At 32.0% G+C, this 17,275-nt stretch overlaps 1 protein-coding gene across 2 annotated transcripts in view; it reads left to right on the top strand.

The window, feature by feature from the left end:
- LOC107890069 (phospholipid-transporting ATPase 3) overlaps positions 1-6,012 on the top strand; it is a 31,223-nt gene extending 25,211 nt beyond the window's left edge. For both annotated transcript variants that reach the window (XM_041086528.1, XM_041086527.1), the window contains 11 exons: positions 657-758; positions 844-907; positions 1,010-1,222; positions 2,883-3,048; positions 3,165-3,244; positions 3,345-3,584; positions 4,064-4,285; positions 4,442-4,609; positions 4,694-5,056; positions 5,141-5,247; positions 5,476-6,012. In XM_041086528.1, the coding sequence (XP_040942462.1) occupies positions 657-758; positions 844-907; positions 1,010-1,222; positions 2,883-3,048; positions 3,165-3,244; positions 3,345-3,584; positions 4,064-4,285; positions 4,442-4,609; positions 4,694-5,056; positions 5,141-5,247; positions 5,476-5,788 (2,038 nt within the window). In that variant the 3' untranslated portion in view covers positions 5,789-6,012. The remainder of the gene's footprint in view (positions 1-656; positions 759-843; positions 908-1,009; positions 1,223-2,882; positions 3,049-3,164; positions 3,245-3,344; positions 3,585-4,063; positions 4,286-4,441; positions 4,610-4,693; positions 5,057-5,140; positions 5,248-5,475) is intronic.
- The last annotated feature ends 11,263 nt before the right edge of the window (positions 6,013-17,275 follow it).

Raw genomic sequence — 17,275 nt, 5'->3', positions numbered from 1 at the left:
ATGAAGGTTCCTTTTAGTTGATGTCGCAACCAAGCATAAACTGCACCGGACAGTAGCACAGCCAAATCTTTTTTTTAATCTTGATTTCCTTCTCAAACTCTGTTCTTCCAACCATGGCTTAAAAGCGAACCCTAATATAAACCTAGGATCTAATTAGGCTCTGACACCAAAATTGATGTCGTTTAGTGGAGAAAACAGCAGCAATTAAAGAATTAGGACTAAACAAACAAATAGGAAACATGAAACTCTAGAAAACTTAGGGTTATAGAAGACCTCGTTTTTCTATTAATTTAAAGAAAATAATGAGAATAATAATGATGGTTGTGCAGCCTATAACTTAGTTATATAGGTTTCCTTTCTTGCAACTGAAGTTGCTAGGATTTCTTGCAAATAAAGTTTAATTCTTAGTCCTAGGTTTAAACCCTAAAGATAACTAGTAATCCTAGCCATCCATAATATAACTCAATAAATAAAACTGAAATAATAAAATATTAGAAAACAAAGCTCCTGCTTCATCTCTGACAAATTTTGGTCGTTTTTTCTGGGCATTATGATTGTTGTTTCCTTTTTGGTGTGAGCTAGGTTGAGGAGGTTACTGTTGCTGCATGATTTTGCAGCTTGATTTGAGGCTCTTTTTTTTTTCTTTCCTTTTGTAGGCGTACCCCTACAATGATATATGTTCGTGAATCTCATGTGGAGAGGATGGGTAAAATCCAAGATGTGTCTTATGAGATTTTAAATGTTCTCGAGTTCAATAGGTTTGGATGCATCTTTGCTCCTATCATTTTGTATGAGTTCTTTCTGGTTGGCACTAATGTGTAACTCATTTTCTTTACTAAATAGTACGAGGAAGCGCCAATCTGTTGTATGCCGTTATCCAGATGGAAGGTTGGTACTGTACTGTAAGGTAATGAATCTTCAGAAGTTTTCAAATAGTATGAGCATTAAAAATGTTTTCTCGGGAAAAAAAAACAAGGATGACACTGGGCCAGAACCATGCTTTTCACAGGGAGCTGATACTGTCATTTATGAGAGGTTGGTGGGTGGAAGTGATGACTTAAAGAAGGTGACCAGGGAACATTTGGAAATATTTGGCTCTGCTGGATTACGAACCCTTTGCCTAGCCTATAAAGATCTAGCTCCAGACGTTTATGAGAGCTGGAATGAGAAATTCATCCAAGCCAAGTCATCTCTACGAGATCGTGAAAGGAAGTTGGATGAGGTATGTTTATCTATGTGGTATCATTTTCTCCTTGAAGAAACTAAGTATATATTTTTTTCTTTTGTAATAATGATATTTTTATCTTCTCTTCATTTAAAGAATTATATTGATTCATTTATTATTTGCTTTGATTTTTATTTTTTTTTTTATTTACTATTTTCATAATAATGCTGTAATGATTTTGTTTACTGAAATCTTGGCGCTAATCTGTTATTCTTTACTAGGCTGGCTTTGCTGTTAATGTCACCTTATCTTTTGGATGATCCACTTTACTTAAATGATAGGAACATCTTGTGAAATGAAATGGCTTGGTCTTGATCTTAATTTGGTCAAAACCTAATATAGTTATATACCCCTTAGTAAAAGGGACTAAGATCAAGCTGACTTCTGTGGCATTTCAGTCGTTTTGGGATGAAAGTTGTGGAGGTTTGTTTGCTTTTAATAGGAGGTTTTCTCAAGCCATAACATGGCTAATGGTGCAAAGTTAATCTGACAAGGTTGCAATAAGTGAATCTATAGGGAGAATATTTCTTCTGTTAGCTGGGAAGGGAAAGGCATTTTGAATCTGAATTAGATGTATGGTCAAGAAACTTAGATTTATGAGATACGTGGAAAGGACTCTCTACTCGGTGATTCTGTAGCAGGGATCTTGGATCACTGAGAGTGATCAGATCATTGTCTTGGAGGAATATCTAATTCCCATCTAAATTGTAGGAAACTTTTATGACCAAGATTATGTGATATGTAACATTGGATACAGTCAATATTACCCACTTAATATGTGAATCAAGATTCTCTCAAAATTATATTTATCTTATATTATAATTTTTATACTTTCAAGCTAATACCTTTTTGCCAAGTTCGAATAAAATCTAGTGTTTTCTTTGAACCTTTTTTTAATGTTATGTGAAATATATATTTTTTGTTTTCTTTTATTATAATTTTAATAGATATAATTTTATTTTCTAGTTCAAATATTTCTACATAATTTATATTTTAAACATTAGCTTAATTATAAATAAATGCATCTGTCGAAAGTGGTTCTTAATATTTTTTGATGAAAGGTGGCTTTTTATTATCCATGAAGCCAGTAATCATGGTTCCATTCTAGTTGTATCTGGTTTAGGGAATTACTTGACATGTAAGATCAGATACAATCAATATGACCCACTTAATATGTGAATCAAGATTTCTATCAAAATTATATTTATCTTATATTATAATTTTTATACTTTCAAGCTAATACCTTTTTGCCAAGTTCAAAACTAAATCTCGTGTTTTCTTTGAACCTTTCTTTAATGTCATGTGAAATATATATTTTTTGTATTCTTTTATTATAATTTTGATAGATATAATTCTATTTTCTAGTTCAAATGTTTTTACATGATTTTTATTTTTAAACATTAGCTTAATTATAAATAAAATATTTCTTTCAAAAGTGGTTCTTTATATTTTTTTACCAAGGGTGAGTTTTTCATTGTCCATGAAGCCAGTAATCATGATTTCATTGTAGTTGTATTAGGCTTAACTGGATTAGGGAATTAGGGTTTTTTTAATCAGCTTTGAACTTTCAGGTTACTGTTACTGGAAAGATGAGTTACATCTATAGAGATGTAATTTAATGATTATTATATCATGCACATTTTTGTAACTTATGCAGGTAGCTGAACTCATAGAGAAGGATCTCATTTTAATTGGTGCAACTGCGATAGAAGACAAGCTTCAAGAAGGAGTGCCAGATTGCATTGAGACTCTTTCCCGAGCTGGGATTAAGATTTGGGTGCTAACAGGGGACAAGATGGAAACTGCAATAAATATAGCTTATGGTAAGATTCAATGGGAGATTCTATTTTGCGTCAATTTTCCTTGGAATCAGATAATGTATTCAGTCCTTGTATGGTTAACAATCTTCATTTCTCTTTTGTTTCTAATAATGTCGCAGCATGCAACTTACTAAACAATGAGATGAAACAATTCATTATCAGCTCTGAAACAGATGCTATTAGAGAAGTTGAAGAAAGGGTAAGCATTTAAAACTAGTCTTTCTTTAGTTGCTTTTAGTTTAGGATTTACTGTAATACAAACTATTCTATATATTCATGTTTATTCTTTTACTTATCAGGGGGACCAAGTGGAAATTGCACGCTTTATCAAGGAGGAAGTTAAAAAACAACTGAAGAAGTGCCTTGATGAGGCACAGCAATATTTTCACAGTGTCTCTGGACCAAAATTAGCACTTATTATAGATGGAAAATGTCTGATGTATGCTTTAGACCCAAGTTTACGGATAATGCTTCTCAATTTGAGCTTGAATTGTTCTTCGGTTGTTTGCTGTCGAGTCTCCCCTCTACAGAAAGCTCAGGTAGGTTCCTGATGGTAACTGAAATGAAACATCTTTAATTTAGCTTTCAGTGGTGTTGGTATGTATGGATAAAAGGTCAATTTAGTAAATTGATGACAATTTGCAAATGGCATGACATTTTTCTGAAGATATCTTGGTGAAGTGACTGGGTTCGCTGTGGTCTATTATTTTGAACAATGTTTTGCAATGTTGACAGGTTTTGAGGATTGGCGCCATTACATGCATTTTTAGAACTTTATCAAACTAACAGTGTTTGGTGTGTTAACTCTGTCCTAAACCAATTTTCTCTGTGATGACTAGGATTATTTTAATGAGCTCTCTAGTGCTGAAGTTCATATGAAACTATGATTAAAATTTTGGTTTTTTTCTTTCAATGTAAGAAAAGAAAATGTAGTTCAAACTACTGATAGGAAAGAGGAAATATGGTTTAACTTCTGTTGTTTTGAAAGTAACATCTAAATTTACTTTTGCATTTGCAGGTAACAAGTCTAGTCAAGAAAGGTGCACGTAAAATTACACTTAGTATCGGTGATGGTGCCAATGATGTTAGCATGATTCAAGCTGCTCATATTGGTGTTGGGATTAGTGGGCTTGAGGGGATGCAAGCAGTTATGGCTAGTGATTTTGCAATTGCTCAGTTTCGTTTTCTTAAAGATTTGCTCCTTGTTCATGGACGATGGTCTTATATTAGATTATGCAAGGTTTGAGTTTCTTTTTAGAAACATTTAACATTTTTTGTTGGATGTATGGGCCTTGGTGTTATCTTTTATATCATGCAGCGTTTGACTTTTCTTTTCCCTTCAAAGCAATTTAAAACTGCTGCTTGGTGATGATATTCATGGCACCCTGTTTTGCAGGTTGTGACGTATTTCTTTTACAAGAATCTTACATTCACTTTGACTCAGTTTTGGTTCACCTTTTATACTGGATTTTCTGGTCAAAGATTCTATGACGATTGGTTCCAGTCGTTGTATAATGTCATATTCACTGCACTACCGGTGATTATTGTTGGCCTTTTTGATAAGGTACCGCAATTTTTCCATTTATTTAATAGAATTTTGTTCCCCCGTCATAAGCTTGATTTATTCAAGACTTTGTTTGATGTCCAGGATGTCAGTTCATCCCTTTCAAAGAGGTACCCTGAATTATACAAGGAGGGAATAAAAAATATGTTCTTCAAGTGGAGAGTTGTGGCAATATGGGCCTTTTTTGCTGTCTATCAATCTCTAGTCTTCTACTACTTTGTGACAGTTTCCAGTTCTACAAGTCAAGGTTCATCTGGTAAAATGTTTGGTCTATGGGATGTCAGCACAATGGCCTTCACGTGTGTTGTAGTAACTGTCAATTTGCGCCTTCTTATGATCTGTAATTCAATCACAAGCTGGCATTACATTAGTGTCGGAGGAAGCATTGTAGCGTGGTTCTTGTTTATTTTCTTATATTCTGGTATTATGACTCCATATGATCGACAGGTAAGTGGATAATCACATTTCATCAGCTTTCTCTCTCCATTTGGATTGAGGCATGCAACTTAATGGCTGTATTTGCTACTGCAGGAGAATATCTTTTGGGTCATATACGTCTTGATGAGTACATTCTATTTCTACATCACTCTTCTTCTTGTTCCTGTTGCTGCACTTCTGGGAGATTTCCTTTACTTAGGGTAAGAATGAGAAATAACTGCAAGTTCTCTACTCTGACATAATTTGCTGCATGAAAATCATTTAACACTATAAGGCTGTTAGGTGCGCGATAGATTTCGAACTCATGAGTTTCTAGTTGTGTTTGGATTAGCTGCCAAAATTAAAGCCATACATAGCACATTCTTTTTCCTCGCTCTTATTTTCTATGCTGTATGATTTTTTCTTAACGTGTTTACTTTTGTTTCCAGTGTGCAAAGATGGTTCTTCCCCTATGATTATCAGATTGTTCAGGAAATTCACAAGGATGAAGCTGATGATAGTGGTCGTACAGATTTACTGGGAATTTATAATCAGCTTACACCAGATGAGGCTAGAAGCTATGCTTTATCTCAATTACCAAGGGAATTATCCAAACACACGGGCTTTGCCTTTGACTCTCCTGGTTACGAGTCCTTTTTTGCTTCACAACTCGGTGTATATGCACCTCAGAAAGCATGGGATGTTGCTCGCAGAGCTAGCATGAGGTCGAAGCCAAAGCCAAAACCAAACAAAATAAATTGATTTGGAACAACATTGTTGTACAAATTTTTTCCCCAAACCCCTCATTTGATAGCCTAGCCCTAGAGATCTGTAAAATTAGTGAATTTGATGTAGTGCTGTTTTTTTTTTTTTGAAGTTCCATTATAAAGCTTTCTTTTAGGAACCAAATCGAGTGAGGTTGTCACGGATGTACAGAAAAATCATGAACACTCTTAAATGGCAATTATACAAATGATTTTTAATGATTTTTTTATTCTAGGATATTAAATAACTCATCTATTGAACAAACCAAACAAAATAAATTGATTTGGAACAACATTGTTGTACAAAATTTTTCCCCAAACCCCTCATTTGATAGACTACCCCTAGAGATCTGTAAAATTAGTCAATTTGTTGTAGTGCAGTTTTTTTTTTTTTTTGAAGTTCCATTATAAAGCTTTCTGTTAGGAACCAAATCGAGTGTGAGGTTGTCACGGATGTACAGAAAAATCACGAACACTCTTAAATAGCAATTATACAATGATTTTTAATGATTTTTTTATTCTAGGATATTAAATAACTCATCTATTGAACAGGCAAATAGTACTAAACGAAGAAAAATCTCGTAGTTAGTGCAGCCGTTTATAACTTGCTATCTTTCCAGAGTAGTTCACAGATCCGGACAATCTAGAGTCAAAATTTGTTGTTATATTTTGGAGTTAATTGTGATATTTTTGAAATCAGATTGGTTGCCGAATTGTTTAGTTTATTGGTTTTTTTTTTTATTTCAGTTTGATCGGTTCACTTCGATCAAATAAAATAGAATGTTAAAAGTTTATAAAAATTGAAAAATAAAAAATTATTAAAGAGTATATATCTTGGTTAAACAGTATGCAAAGCTTCTTCTGTCAATTGATTTTTTTTTGTCTTTGCCTGGGATGATGAATGTATTAATTGGTTTTTGATTCAATCAATACAATTGATTGGTTTGTTCCTAATCTTAGATATGTCAAAGTTATATTGAGTAGATTTTTTTTTTCTATTAAAATCATTAAATGTCAAGTTTGGAGCATAATTTAAAATGAATTTTTCCTTTTAGAAACAAAACTTTAAAATGAATCTATTGAAAAAAAAGTTAAAATAGAAAATTAAAAGAAATAAAAACAAAATAAAATAAAATTTAAAAAGAACCTTGAAACTTCAAACTTCGAACTTTTTACTTTTTGCTTTTCTTCTTTTATTTCTTTCCTTTCAAATTCATTTTTTTCGAAAAAATCGTTTTTAATTGTAACTGACTTAGAACTTTAGCCTAGCAAATCGTGCAATTTAGGCTATAAATTTGCTTCAAGAAAGTTATGTGACTATGCAGAACGAGCAAGAAAGAAAATAATGCTCAAGAAAGCTACGTAATAAATCAATGATCTCAATTTGGTTAATGAATTTTGAATGATACAAGTTACAAAATCAGGTGGAAAAGGTCTCTATTTAAAGTTGAGCTTCGCTACATCTAACAATACACATTGAATTACATCACTTGGCTCTGTCTATTTACAAGATAAATTCCTAAGGAATTTGAACTCTCTATAACCTTACCTTTATGATTATAAAATAACCTAATAACAATTGCCATAATGTTCCAAGAATTGAGTTATTCCTAGTGGAGTGTTTACTAGGTCACTAGGCTTTCAAGTAAATGGGATTTCCATAATGTTCCAAGAATTGAGTCATTCCTAGTGGGTTAAGTAAGCCCAATTTACTCAAACAATTGCCTTGGGTTGTTTTCGTATGTTGGTCACGATCCTCTATGTGCTAGTGGTGACATTCTCTTTCACCTATTCTAACGATGTCCTCATCGTGTCCTTGGAATGATATTGGTATATCTTGTAATGACTCGATTTTTAGTTGTTGTCGGAAAACACGGTTCCACAACAGAATCTCATAAATTGAGTTAGTGAATTTATGAATAGAAGAATTTTCGTATTTAATTGGAAAATATACTAATGGATGGTTGAATAATTGAATTGAGAAAGTGATTAATTACAGTACAGGGACTAAAATTTAAAAGTGTAATCGATATTGAATTTTAATTTAGAAAATGCATGAAGCTTGATTAGCAATTAAACAATGGACTTAATGATTATTTTAACCACTATTACTCCACAAGTTATTGGAACATTATGATTAAATCTGCTCATCATTATCATTATAATTTATTCTGTAACACTCTAAATTTTAGGGTTAGAAGTTTTGAGCTTTGTGGTTAGGAGCAGTGAGTAGGTTGATCTATTGTGTTTATCTTTGCGCTCTAGTATTAGAATGAGCTTGTTGGTTTGGTGGTTAGATGTGTGTTAGTTTGCCTCTGGGTTCTGGGTTTGAATCTTTGTGTGTGTTTAAGGGAGTAATTTTTTTTAGATTTGTTTTTTTTTAGTTGCTAAATTATTTATTAGTTTTAGCTATTTTAATTTATTTTTATTTTGAGAATAGAAAAAAAATCCCAAAAGGAAAAAATAGAGTTGCCCGTTCTTCCCCTATTCTCCATATTGTTTTCTGTGACTTTTCAATTTTTCTTTCTTCCTCAAAAGAAAATATTCGGTTTCTTTTGATTCTTTACTTCTTCCATTTTATCATTGTTGTTGGTTGTCAAGGGAGTTTTGTTCTCGGGTGTTCGATAAATCAGAAGAGAAGAAAGTAGGTTTTGCTTTTGAGGGTTTTGATAATGTCTCTTACATTTTCTATTTTGTTATTGAATTGAAAATTTCGTTAATTTGTATACTAATTGAGGTTTTTGAATTGGTTTGGAGGAGCGAATTGAACGATTCTAGTGTTTGCTATCACGTCTAAGGTGTGTGTTCGAAAACTCTCTTTTCGTTATTGAATTTTTTATTTGTTTCTGTGAAATTTAACATATTTCGTGTGTTTTTGAAATTGACCAATCGAGGTGTTGATTGTTGTAGAATTGCTTGAAATTCTGAGTGTTTTTGGTGTATTTCTGAGTTATTAAGGGTTGGGGATCGTTTCGACATCAAGGGCACGCTTTGCAGCTTATTTTGGTGTGGTTTCGTGATCATACGGGTGGCCACACGGGCATGTGTCGCACATGGGTGGTTCACACGGTCGTGTGTCGCACACGGGTGGTTCACACGGCCGTGTGAAATTGGGAATTAAGGTTTTTGGGAAATGTTTGGTGCCACATAGTCGTGTGGTTACGATTTGGGGATTTTATCAATTTTTACACGGGTGTGTGCCTTGGCCACTCGGTCATGTCCCTTAGCTAGACGAGCGTGTCAGATTTCTAAACGGTCGTGTCTACTCTGCACTTAATTTTAGCACTTTTGGACAGTGAGTTACACGAGCTGCTCACACGGGCGTTTGTCCCCTTCATAAGGGCGTTTGTAGCCTTCACATGGGCGTGTGTCATATTCTTCCTTATTTGCCATCCAAAGCTTGAAAGAAAGAAAGAAAATTCCCTTTTGCTTTCTTTTACATTTCAGTCCAAAATTGAAATAGGTAATTGAATCCTCTCTTCATAACTTTTATAAAATTTTGGTTATTTGAGCTTAGTTTATCATACCCAAGTTTTAGATTATCAAAATGTTAAGTATATGTTAAGTTACCATTTATGGTTTTTGTAAAATCAAGCTTGATAATGTTAGGAGTTGTTGATTAATAAACTTGGGTTATGTTAGGGGTAAGTTAAGAAGTAAAGGAAAGTGTTGGATTTTATTAGAAATCCAACTAAACTATATAGTTGATTTGTGACGTTAAAAACCAAATTGAATAAATTGAAAGCTATTAAGAAATTATGCTATAGATTAAAAGTACAAGGTCCCTAATGAAAGAATATGAAGTTGAATTTTGATTTGATGCTAAATATCGAGAATTATAGAAATTTTAGAAATTAGGGCTTATAGGGACTAAAATGAATAAAATGCAAATTATGTTTAACTGATGTGTTTTTCATGTGATTGTGTGAAAACTAATATAGTTTCTATAATTGAATTATCGTACGTTGCTAAAGACGATGTCTAGATGTTGTGGGATAAAGGAAAAGTGAAGTCTGTAAACGAGTAACCTTATCCTAGTTTGTGCTTTCATGACTTTGAATTCAATATGTATATGGCTAATTAAATACAACTTAATTAAAGTAACAACAATACTTGTCTCATGACTTGGTAAGTATTTGTGTTATGGTTAAATTGAGGATATGTGTACATGTATATGAAATGAATGTGGTAAATGATATATATGAATGATGAGAATTGTCATATTAATTGTATATTATATGTGAAAACATGAAAATGTTATGTAATAATATGCAAATGGTTTGATTGACATGAACTTGCTATGAAAAGGTTTATAACATGTGAATCATGTATGCTTTGAAACAGTGAATACCCTATTAAAGTACTCGGATAGAGTCATGTATAGTTGGCATGCCATAGGATTAGTGTATAGGGTTTACTTCGATTTTATACCGATGAGATGCAGAGTACACATTACTTTGAATGTACCGATGAGGTGCTAGGAGCACACACACGAAAATTTATCACTTCGGTTTATATTGATGAAGCGTGAAGCACATTATACTTCGGACGTAGTGTCGGTTATATGAGTGTGATGGTTGGTTATTCCATGTATCCATCTTGAGTCTGTGTCTCGTTAGTAAGGATTATGAATCATTTGAATTGCTTGATACCATTGAATATTGAATGTTAGATGTTGATCGTGAAATTGTTTATGAAAACTAAGCATTAAAAGATAACATGCGAAAGACCATTCGGTTTTGATTATTACAAGCCGTGAGGGCTGATGCAGATATAAAATGAATCAATGGATTTGAGTATGAAATGAAAGAATAAATTTGTTCATATGACATGTTTTAATTTATATGTAATTGAGATGGCATTATAGTTGAATTCAAGATGATGATATGTAACATGATATCAAGCATGAAAGCATGTTAACAAAAACACGAGACAAGAAATGTAGATATGGTTTAAGCTATTTTTGAACTTCATGTTTAATGTACATGTTTAATTCAGTTATAATTGTTTATTGTTTTGAATCATGTTCCCTATTGCTTGACGTACAATTTTTTTTTATTTTCGTGCCTATGTAACGTTAGATCTCGAGGACTCGAGAAATACAATAACATCTGGGACTCAATTCTTGACTCAGCAAAGTTTGTATAGCTTTTTATATGTTTTGTAGCAAGTGGCATGTATCTAGTGCCATAGTTTAGTCTTTAAACTTATTTTGATGTTTTGAGTACTTATCACAATGAAAGCTTGTATCTTGAATGTGATCATACATGTATGGTGTTGTGAATGTGTGTTATAACTAGGGATATTGTGATATGCATGCCAAATTTGTCATGTTATACATGTTTGAGGTGTTGCTTACATGCCAAGTAAATGAAGTTGATGCATGAATTTAGTAATGATGAGTACAAGCTTGTGAATAGATGATTTAAAGTGTTAAATATCCTTGAAATAGTGTTTTAAACTTGTTTATTGTGCTGTTTTTGTAACAACCCAAAAGTCAATGGTGTCGAAACCTTATTTTCGATGTTCAAGTCTGTAAATATTATTTAATATTTTACGAGGTTAGTATGAAATTTAATTAAAGTTTGGTTCTTCTATTTTTTTAATTGCTATTTAATTAATGTACAAGTGCAACGATCATAAAGTCACTGGATCTGAAAAATACGATTTTGGGACCTCTTTTTCGTAAACCCAACTCGTAAATATTTTTATTAAATATTTACGGAATTATTGTATAGGTAAATTTAATTTTGGATAGATAATTTTACTGAATTAGCGATTAATTAAGGTATAAGAACTAAATTGTAAAAGTGATGAAAGTTCAATTGCTCTAGAATTTTTAATTAGAACATGAACTAGGGCCTAAACTAGAAATTTTACCACTTTAAGAATGTCGGTGGACGATGGCTTAGTGTTTTTATAAGAATTGTGTTATAAAATTTGATTAAATTATAATATAAATAATAAAAATAAAACAAATTATATGTTAAGTGTAGTGGAGAGAAAGAGAAACCATTTTTCTCTTTTCAGCTAGATGTAGCCGAAATAGAAATTGAAGAAGAAGAAGTTTCGACTTTAAGTGTTCAATCTTTGGAGCTTAATTTAGTTAGTGCAATTTAGTCTTTTTCTTGTAATCTTTATGTTTTTGTGATCATTGGAGCTTAATCTAGCTAACCTATGTATCAATTCATTAAATTGTTAAAGTTTCAAAATGTTGTCATTGATGAATGCTTGAAGTTTTGATGTTAAAACATTAGCTTTTAAGCTTAGAAATGAAAAGGGCTAATTTGTAAAGTTTAAATGTTAATTTTTAATATAGGGACTAAAGTGTAAAATTTAAAATTTAATGTTAAATTTCTATAATTATAGATGATAGAGGGCTAAGGAAGGATGTAATTAGAAGTAGATTGTAAATCAAAGCTTTAATTTGAAAGATATAACTATTTTAGTTTTAGGGACTAAATTGAATAAAATGTAAAACTTTATGGGAATCTAAAAAATAAATTTGAATTGATATATGTCTATAATAGGCTGATGTAAGATGTGTTGAATTGATAAATTGAATGGAATAATTGTATTGATTGGAAATTGGACCAAATCGAAAATACTCGCGAAAAAAAGAAAATTGTTCAATAGCCCTTTAAGTTTCAACTTGTTTACTATTTTAACCAAGTAAGTTCATAGAGTATGGTTATGTATAATTGTATCATATTCTTGAATTATGAAATCGTTTTTGTGTGGTTGTAATTTTAATTGTTTATAATTTAGTGCAAGGAGCGATATTGATTAAATCGTAAATAAATGATAAATAGATTGATAATTTGAATATGATGAATTGCAATTTGAGATATTTAATGAATTTATATTTTATTATGATTGACTGAGAAAGATTGATATGAATTTGATTGAGTATCGAGATAGAGGATTAAATTGAATAATTTGTAAAATATATATGACCTTGAAATTGAATGTGATTTGAATAGAATTTGATATTATATCATTACTGAATTATTATTTGTAGCTAAAAACAATGTAGGATAGTCGAAAGGGAAAGGGAAGGTGAGAGTCGATGATGGATGATGCGAGTTTTCGGTTTGTATGTCTATGACCCTAAAATAATATTAGTTAATGCATATTTATGATATATTGCATTATATAGCATTAAGGTAAGCTATTAATAGATATTTAGTGAAAATTCTAAGAGTGCAAGTGAATATCGAGACTTGGACTAAATTGAATAGAATAAAAAGTTTGTATGATTTAATTAATTCATGAAATTGGATGTGAATAGTGATAGTATATAAAAGAGCATGTACTTGGTGGAGCCCCTTGTATTTTGCTATGTTTGGATATTTGAATTGGAAGCTAATAATGCTTATAATTATGTTTTGTAAAGTTGGCAATGAAAGTTTAGTATAATTTGATTATATGTTTTAATGTTGGTAGATGATAAACTAGAATTATATAAGTTTAGAATGCATAGATGAGTAAATTGGTAATATTAGAAGTGAAATGGTATGGTTAATGCTAATTTGTGCCTTATTGAATTGATTGTTTTAGGAAGGATTATACAATTGTGAATGGTTGAAAATGTTACAATGTAAGTGTTTGTTTAGGTAAAATGTTGAGATATTGGTATGGTGATAAAAAGGTTTTGAAATGGTTCATGGTGATATGAATTGGTGCATATTTGGTTAAGTATATGTAAATTATAAATAGGCTTGAGTATGGTATGAAAGGTTATAATTGTGATTGGATTTAGTAGTTAGGTAAATATGCTAATTAGTTAATGTAGTATGCACAATTTGCACTTTATGTTGTTGCAAGATTTTGAAGGATGTTGTAACCTCCAAAACCTGACCTAGACGTTATGGCCGAGAAACTTTTGTAAGATATTTTAGAACTATTTGCTTTTCTATCGAAAACTAGCGAACTTGGATATTTGTTTTTATATCGCAAAAACATGTTAATTTCGGAAGATTGATTTTATAATTTCATTTGTAAAGGATCATCATTTTAAAAACTAAGTTGAATTTTGTTAAAAACTTATTTTCAGTATAGTAGCGAAAAAATAGTGATTTAATCAGACTTGCAATAAAAACCAAATTTTATGCATGGTCATTTAAAAATCAATTTAAGTAGTTTAAAACTTAATGTCATGCAAATCAAAATAATAATCCCCAAAATAAAATCTGATGCCACAGTCCATATAAAAATTATTATGGTCCAAGAAAAATTATTAAAATTTAGCTTAAAGTACTTAAAAGTAAAAACACCTGAGAAGCTCCTTCGATAGCAGTGTCCAAGTCCTAACCTCAGAGGTTATCTGTAAAAACAGTAAACTAATAGGGGTGAGCGAAAAAGCTCAATGTGAGCCGTAACTCCAATAAAAGTGCTAAATAGTAAATATATCACTCAAGCCAATAAATATACAAAATATCATAAATAGTACAAAATTCACAGTTTATGCCATGCATGATCATGTCAATGCAGTGTTTTCAGAAAAAGGTCCAATCCAATTCTGCTATACACCATAATAAGAGTTCCCCCAGAACTCATCCAGCCAATAACACACCAGTTTGTGGATAAGCCACGAGTAATGAAGATAAACTGCCATAAAAGTGGACAAGCCACTAGTATTGTAGACAAGCTGCCAGTAATGTGGACAAGCCACCAGTAATGCAGATAAACTACCAGTATTACAGGCTTACATATTCGTCCCAACACCAATGCAGTACGACATGCATTTAATGATAACAAAGCAATACAGTAAGCTTGATTAAAACATGCATTCGATAGCAGAATCAATAGGCATGATTTAGACATGCGATCAGTAACAAAAACAGTGGCATGAAATATCATACATTCGGTAAAATAGCATAGTGGGCACATTTAATGTCGCTTTCAGTATTATCAATATCAGAAACCACATTTTAATATGTGATTAAAATTTCAGTAATAGTGTACATGATTTATCATGTAATTAGTCTCATTAACAAAACAGTAACATACTTTCATATCACATATTATGCAAAGCATCACTGAGTCATATAATATCATACACACATATAATGCATCACGGATTTTTTAGATCAGAGGCACTTATTTGAAATCAATCCTAATAAATGATTTATTAGCCACCAAGAATACTTAGTGTATTCGTTTAGCCATTAATTCAAAATAGATTTAAACGGTTAATTTTTATTAATCAATATTTACAGAAATGTTATGAACAAATCATACACAACATCAATAGGTTAAAACTCACACCTAGATTAAGGACTCACAACTCTAGATCTAATCCTCCATATTTCAGCGATACAGATCTAATCAGGTATTGCTTGATTTGATCAAAGAATGAAGGTACCAACACCAAAATACCCATGTTAGTTTCGGTTTTATAGTCAAAAGTAATCCTCTTATAAAATCGAATGAATAATAACTTAATCTTGACCCTTTCAACGGAAATCCAATACTCCTCTTGTTCTAATGCAAAAATCGAGTGCTGTGGACTTAGACCTTCAAACAAAACACAACTTTTTGAACAAGCAAGATTCTACCATAACAATTAAAGAGAAGAGTTTAGATTTGGTTGGGCGATCATTACTTACACTTTGCCGTTAAGATTGAAAAACTACGGTTCAACAATGATTTTGAGTAGAGGGAGAAATATTATCTATGAAGAAGCAAGAGTGTAAACAAGATAAGTATGAAGAATTAATCAACATTATAATCAAATTTATAAAATGGAGAAAAACTAAAATATATTCATTTATAATCAAAGGAAAAGAAGAAAGGAGAAAAAGGGATAAAAACAGGTGGCGATGACGATCCAACGATAGTGTAGTAGTGGCAAGGAGAGGGAAATAAAGGAAGAACGACAGTGAAAGTGTGGTTGAGGTGGTGCAATAGGCGGCACAAAGGAGGATATGTGGTGGCAAAATGGAAAATAAGAAGAGAGGAGGAGAAGCTAGAGAAAAAGGGGCGGCACAAGTGTTGGTTTTTGAGAGAAAGATGAAAAAAGAAAAAAAAATGAAAGTTGATGACTTTATTTTGGTAAAAGGGGTGTCATAACTAGTTAAATGGGAAGAAAAGGAATGTAATGGAAATAAAGGGAAGAAAGGGAAAAAGGGGATCACATGGAGTGAAAGGGGAGAAAACAAGGAAAGGAGGAAGAAAATGAAGGAAGAAATCTTGCAAAAAAGGCAAGTGTTTTGGGCGGCAAAGATGTTGACCAAATGGGGTGCCAAAATTAAAAATAAAATGCAAGGATGGGGACTTGAATGTTGGTCACAAGGGAAGCTATGCTTGTTCTTAACCACTAAGCTAACACATGATCTTGTTTAAACCCTTGCAACATTTTTTTAAAATAGGGTGTGACACTTAGTGGAGTTTCAAGGAATAAAATAAAAATGAAGCGAGGGAAGGGATTCAAACTCGGGTCTTAAGGACAAATTCACTAACACTTAACCATCAGGCTGATAAATCCTTTATTTTGCAAATGCATAAAGCTAATATTAAAACTGGGGTGTAACCACTCTTGGTTGACATTTAACTAAAAGCTGTAAATGGTATGGTGATTGCATAATGTTTGTGGTAAGTTTGATAGAAGATTGAATGTGTAGATGTTAAGAAATGGCATATGTCATGTTTTGTTTGTGAAATGGCCCCAACTTGTGGAATATTGGTATATTGTTTGGATGTGGTATAAATATGACAAATTGGTAAGTGTTCTATTGAGTTTATGCAGGTTTTGAGTAAGTATAATTGTGCAATTGAACATAGATTATGCTTTAGATATAATTTTGCATGATGTAGGCCCTAAATGACATATTTTGTGTCACATGGTCTGGCCACAAGGCCATGGGACACACACAAGTTAATGACACGATCGTGTGTAACGAAATATAGGGTGTATTAAAAGAACACGATTCTTGATTGTCATACAGGATGGCCACACGCCTATGTGAATATTGTAAATTTGGTAATTTAGATTTCACATGGTCTCAGTTTTTTACACGACCCAACCACACAGTCGTGCAACTTTTGATGAAATTTTGTAATTTGATTTACACGACTTCAGAGAGTTACACGGCCTAGACACATGATCATGTGACCCTTATTTTGCATGTTTGCCTTTATGTTTTGAAAATTTTACAATTGAATCCTGGTTTGTTCTTAGGTCAACTTTAAAGCTAATGTAAGCTCATATAAGACTCGAGAAAAGTTTTAAATGGTATTAAATGATTGAAATGATTGAAGTTATTGAATTGTAGATGTTAATTGTCTGTAACTGTTCCATTTTGTATTGTAACATTCCGCAAATGTCACGAAACTCTACTATAGGTGTATAAATACAATATTTAAATATTGACGGCTTGTAAACCGATTAAATGAGCCTGAAGGCTGATACAAAAGATAATGAATGGTTTGATTCAAATTAGTGGTGTAATATGATGTGATGAAATGCAACGTAATAGAATAA

This window comes from Gossypium hirsutum, chromosome D01, assembly GCF_007990345.1.
Source record: "Gossypium hirsutum isolate 1008001.06 chromosome D01, Gossypium_hirsutum_v2.1, whole genome shotgun sequence".
NCBI lineage: Eukaryota > Viridiplantae > Streptophyta > Magnoliopsida > Malvales > Malvaceae > Gossypium > Gossypium hirsutum.
The sequence above is the reverse complement of the archived record's forward strand: the minus strand, read 5'-3'. Positions and strand labels throughout refer to the sequence as shown.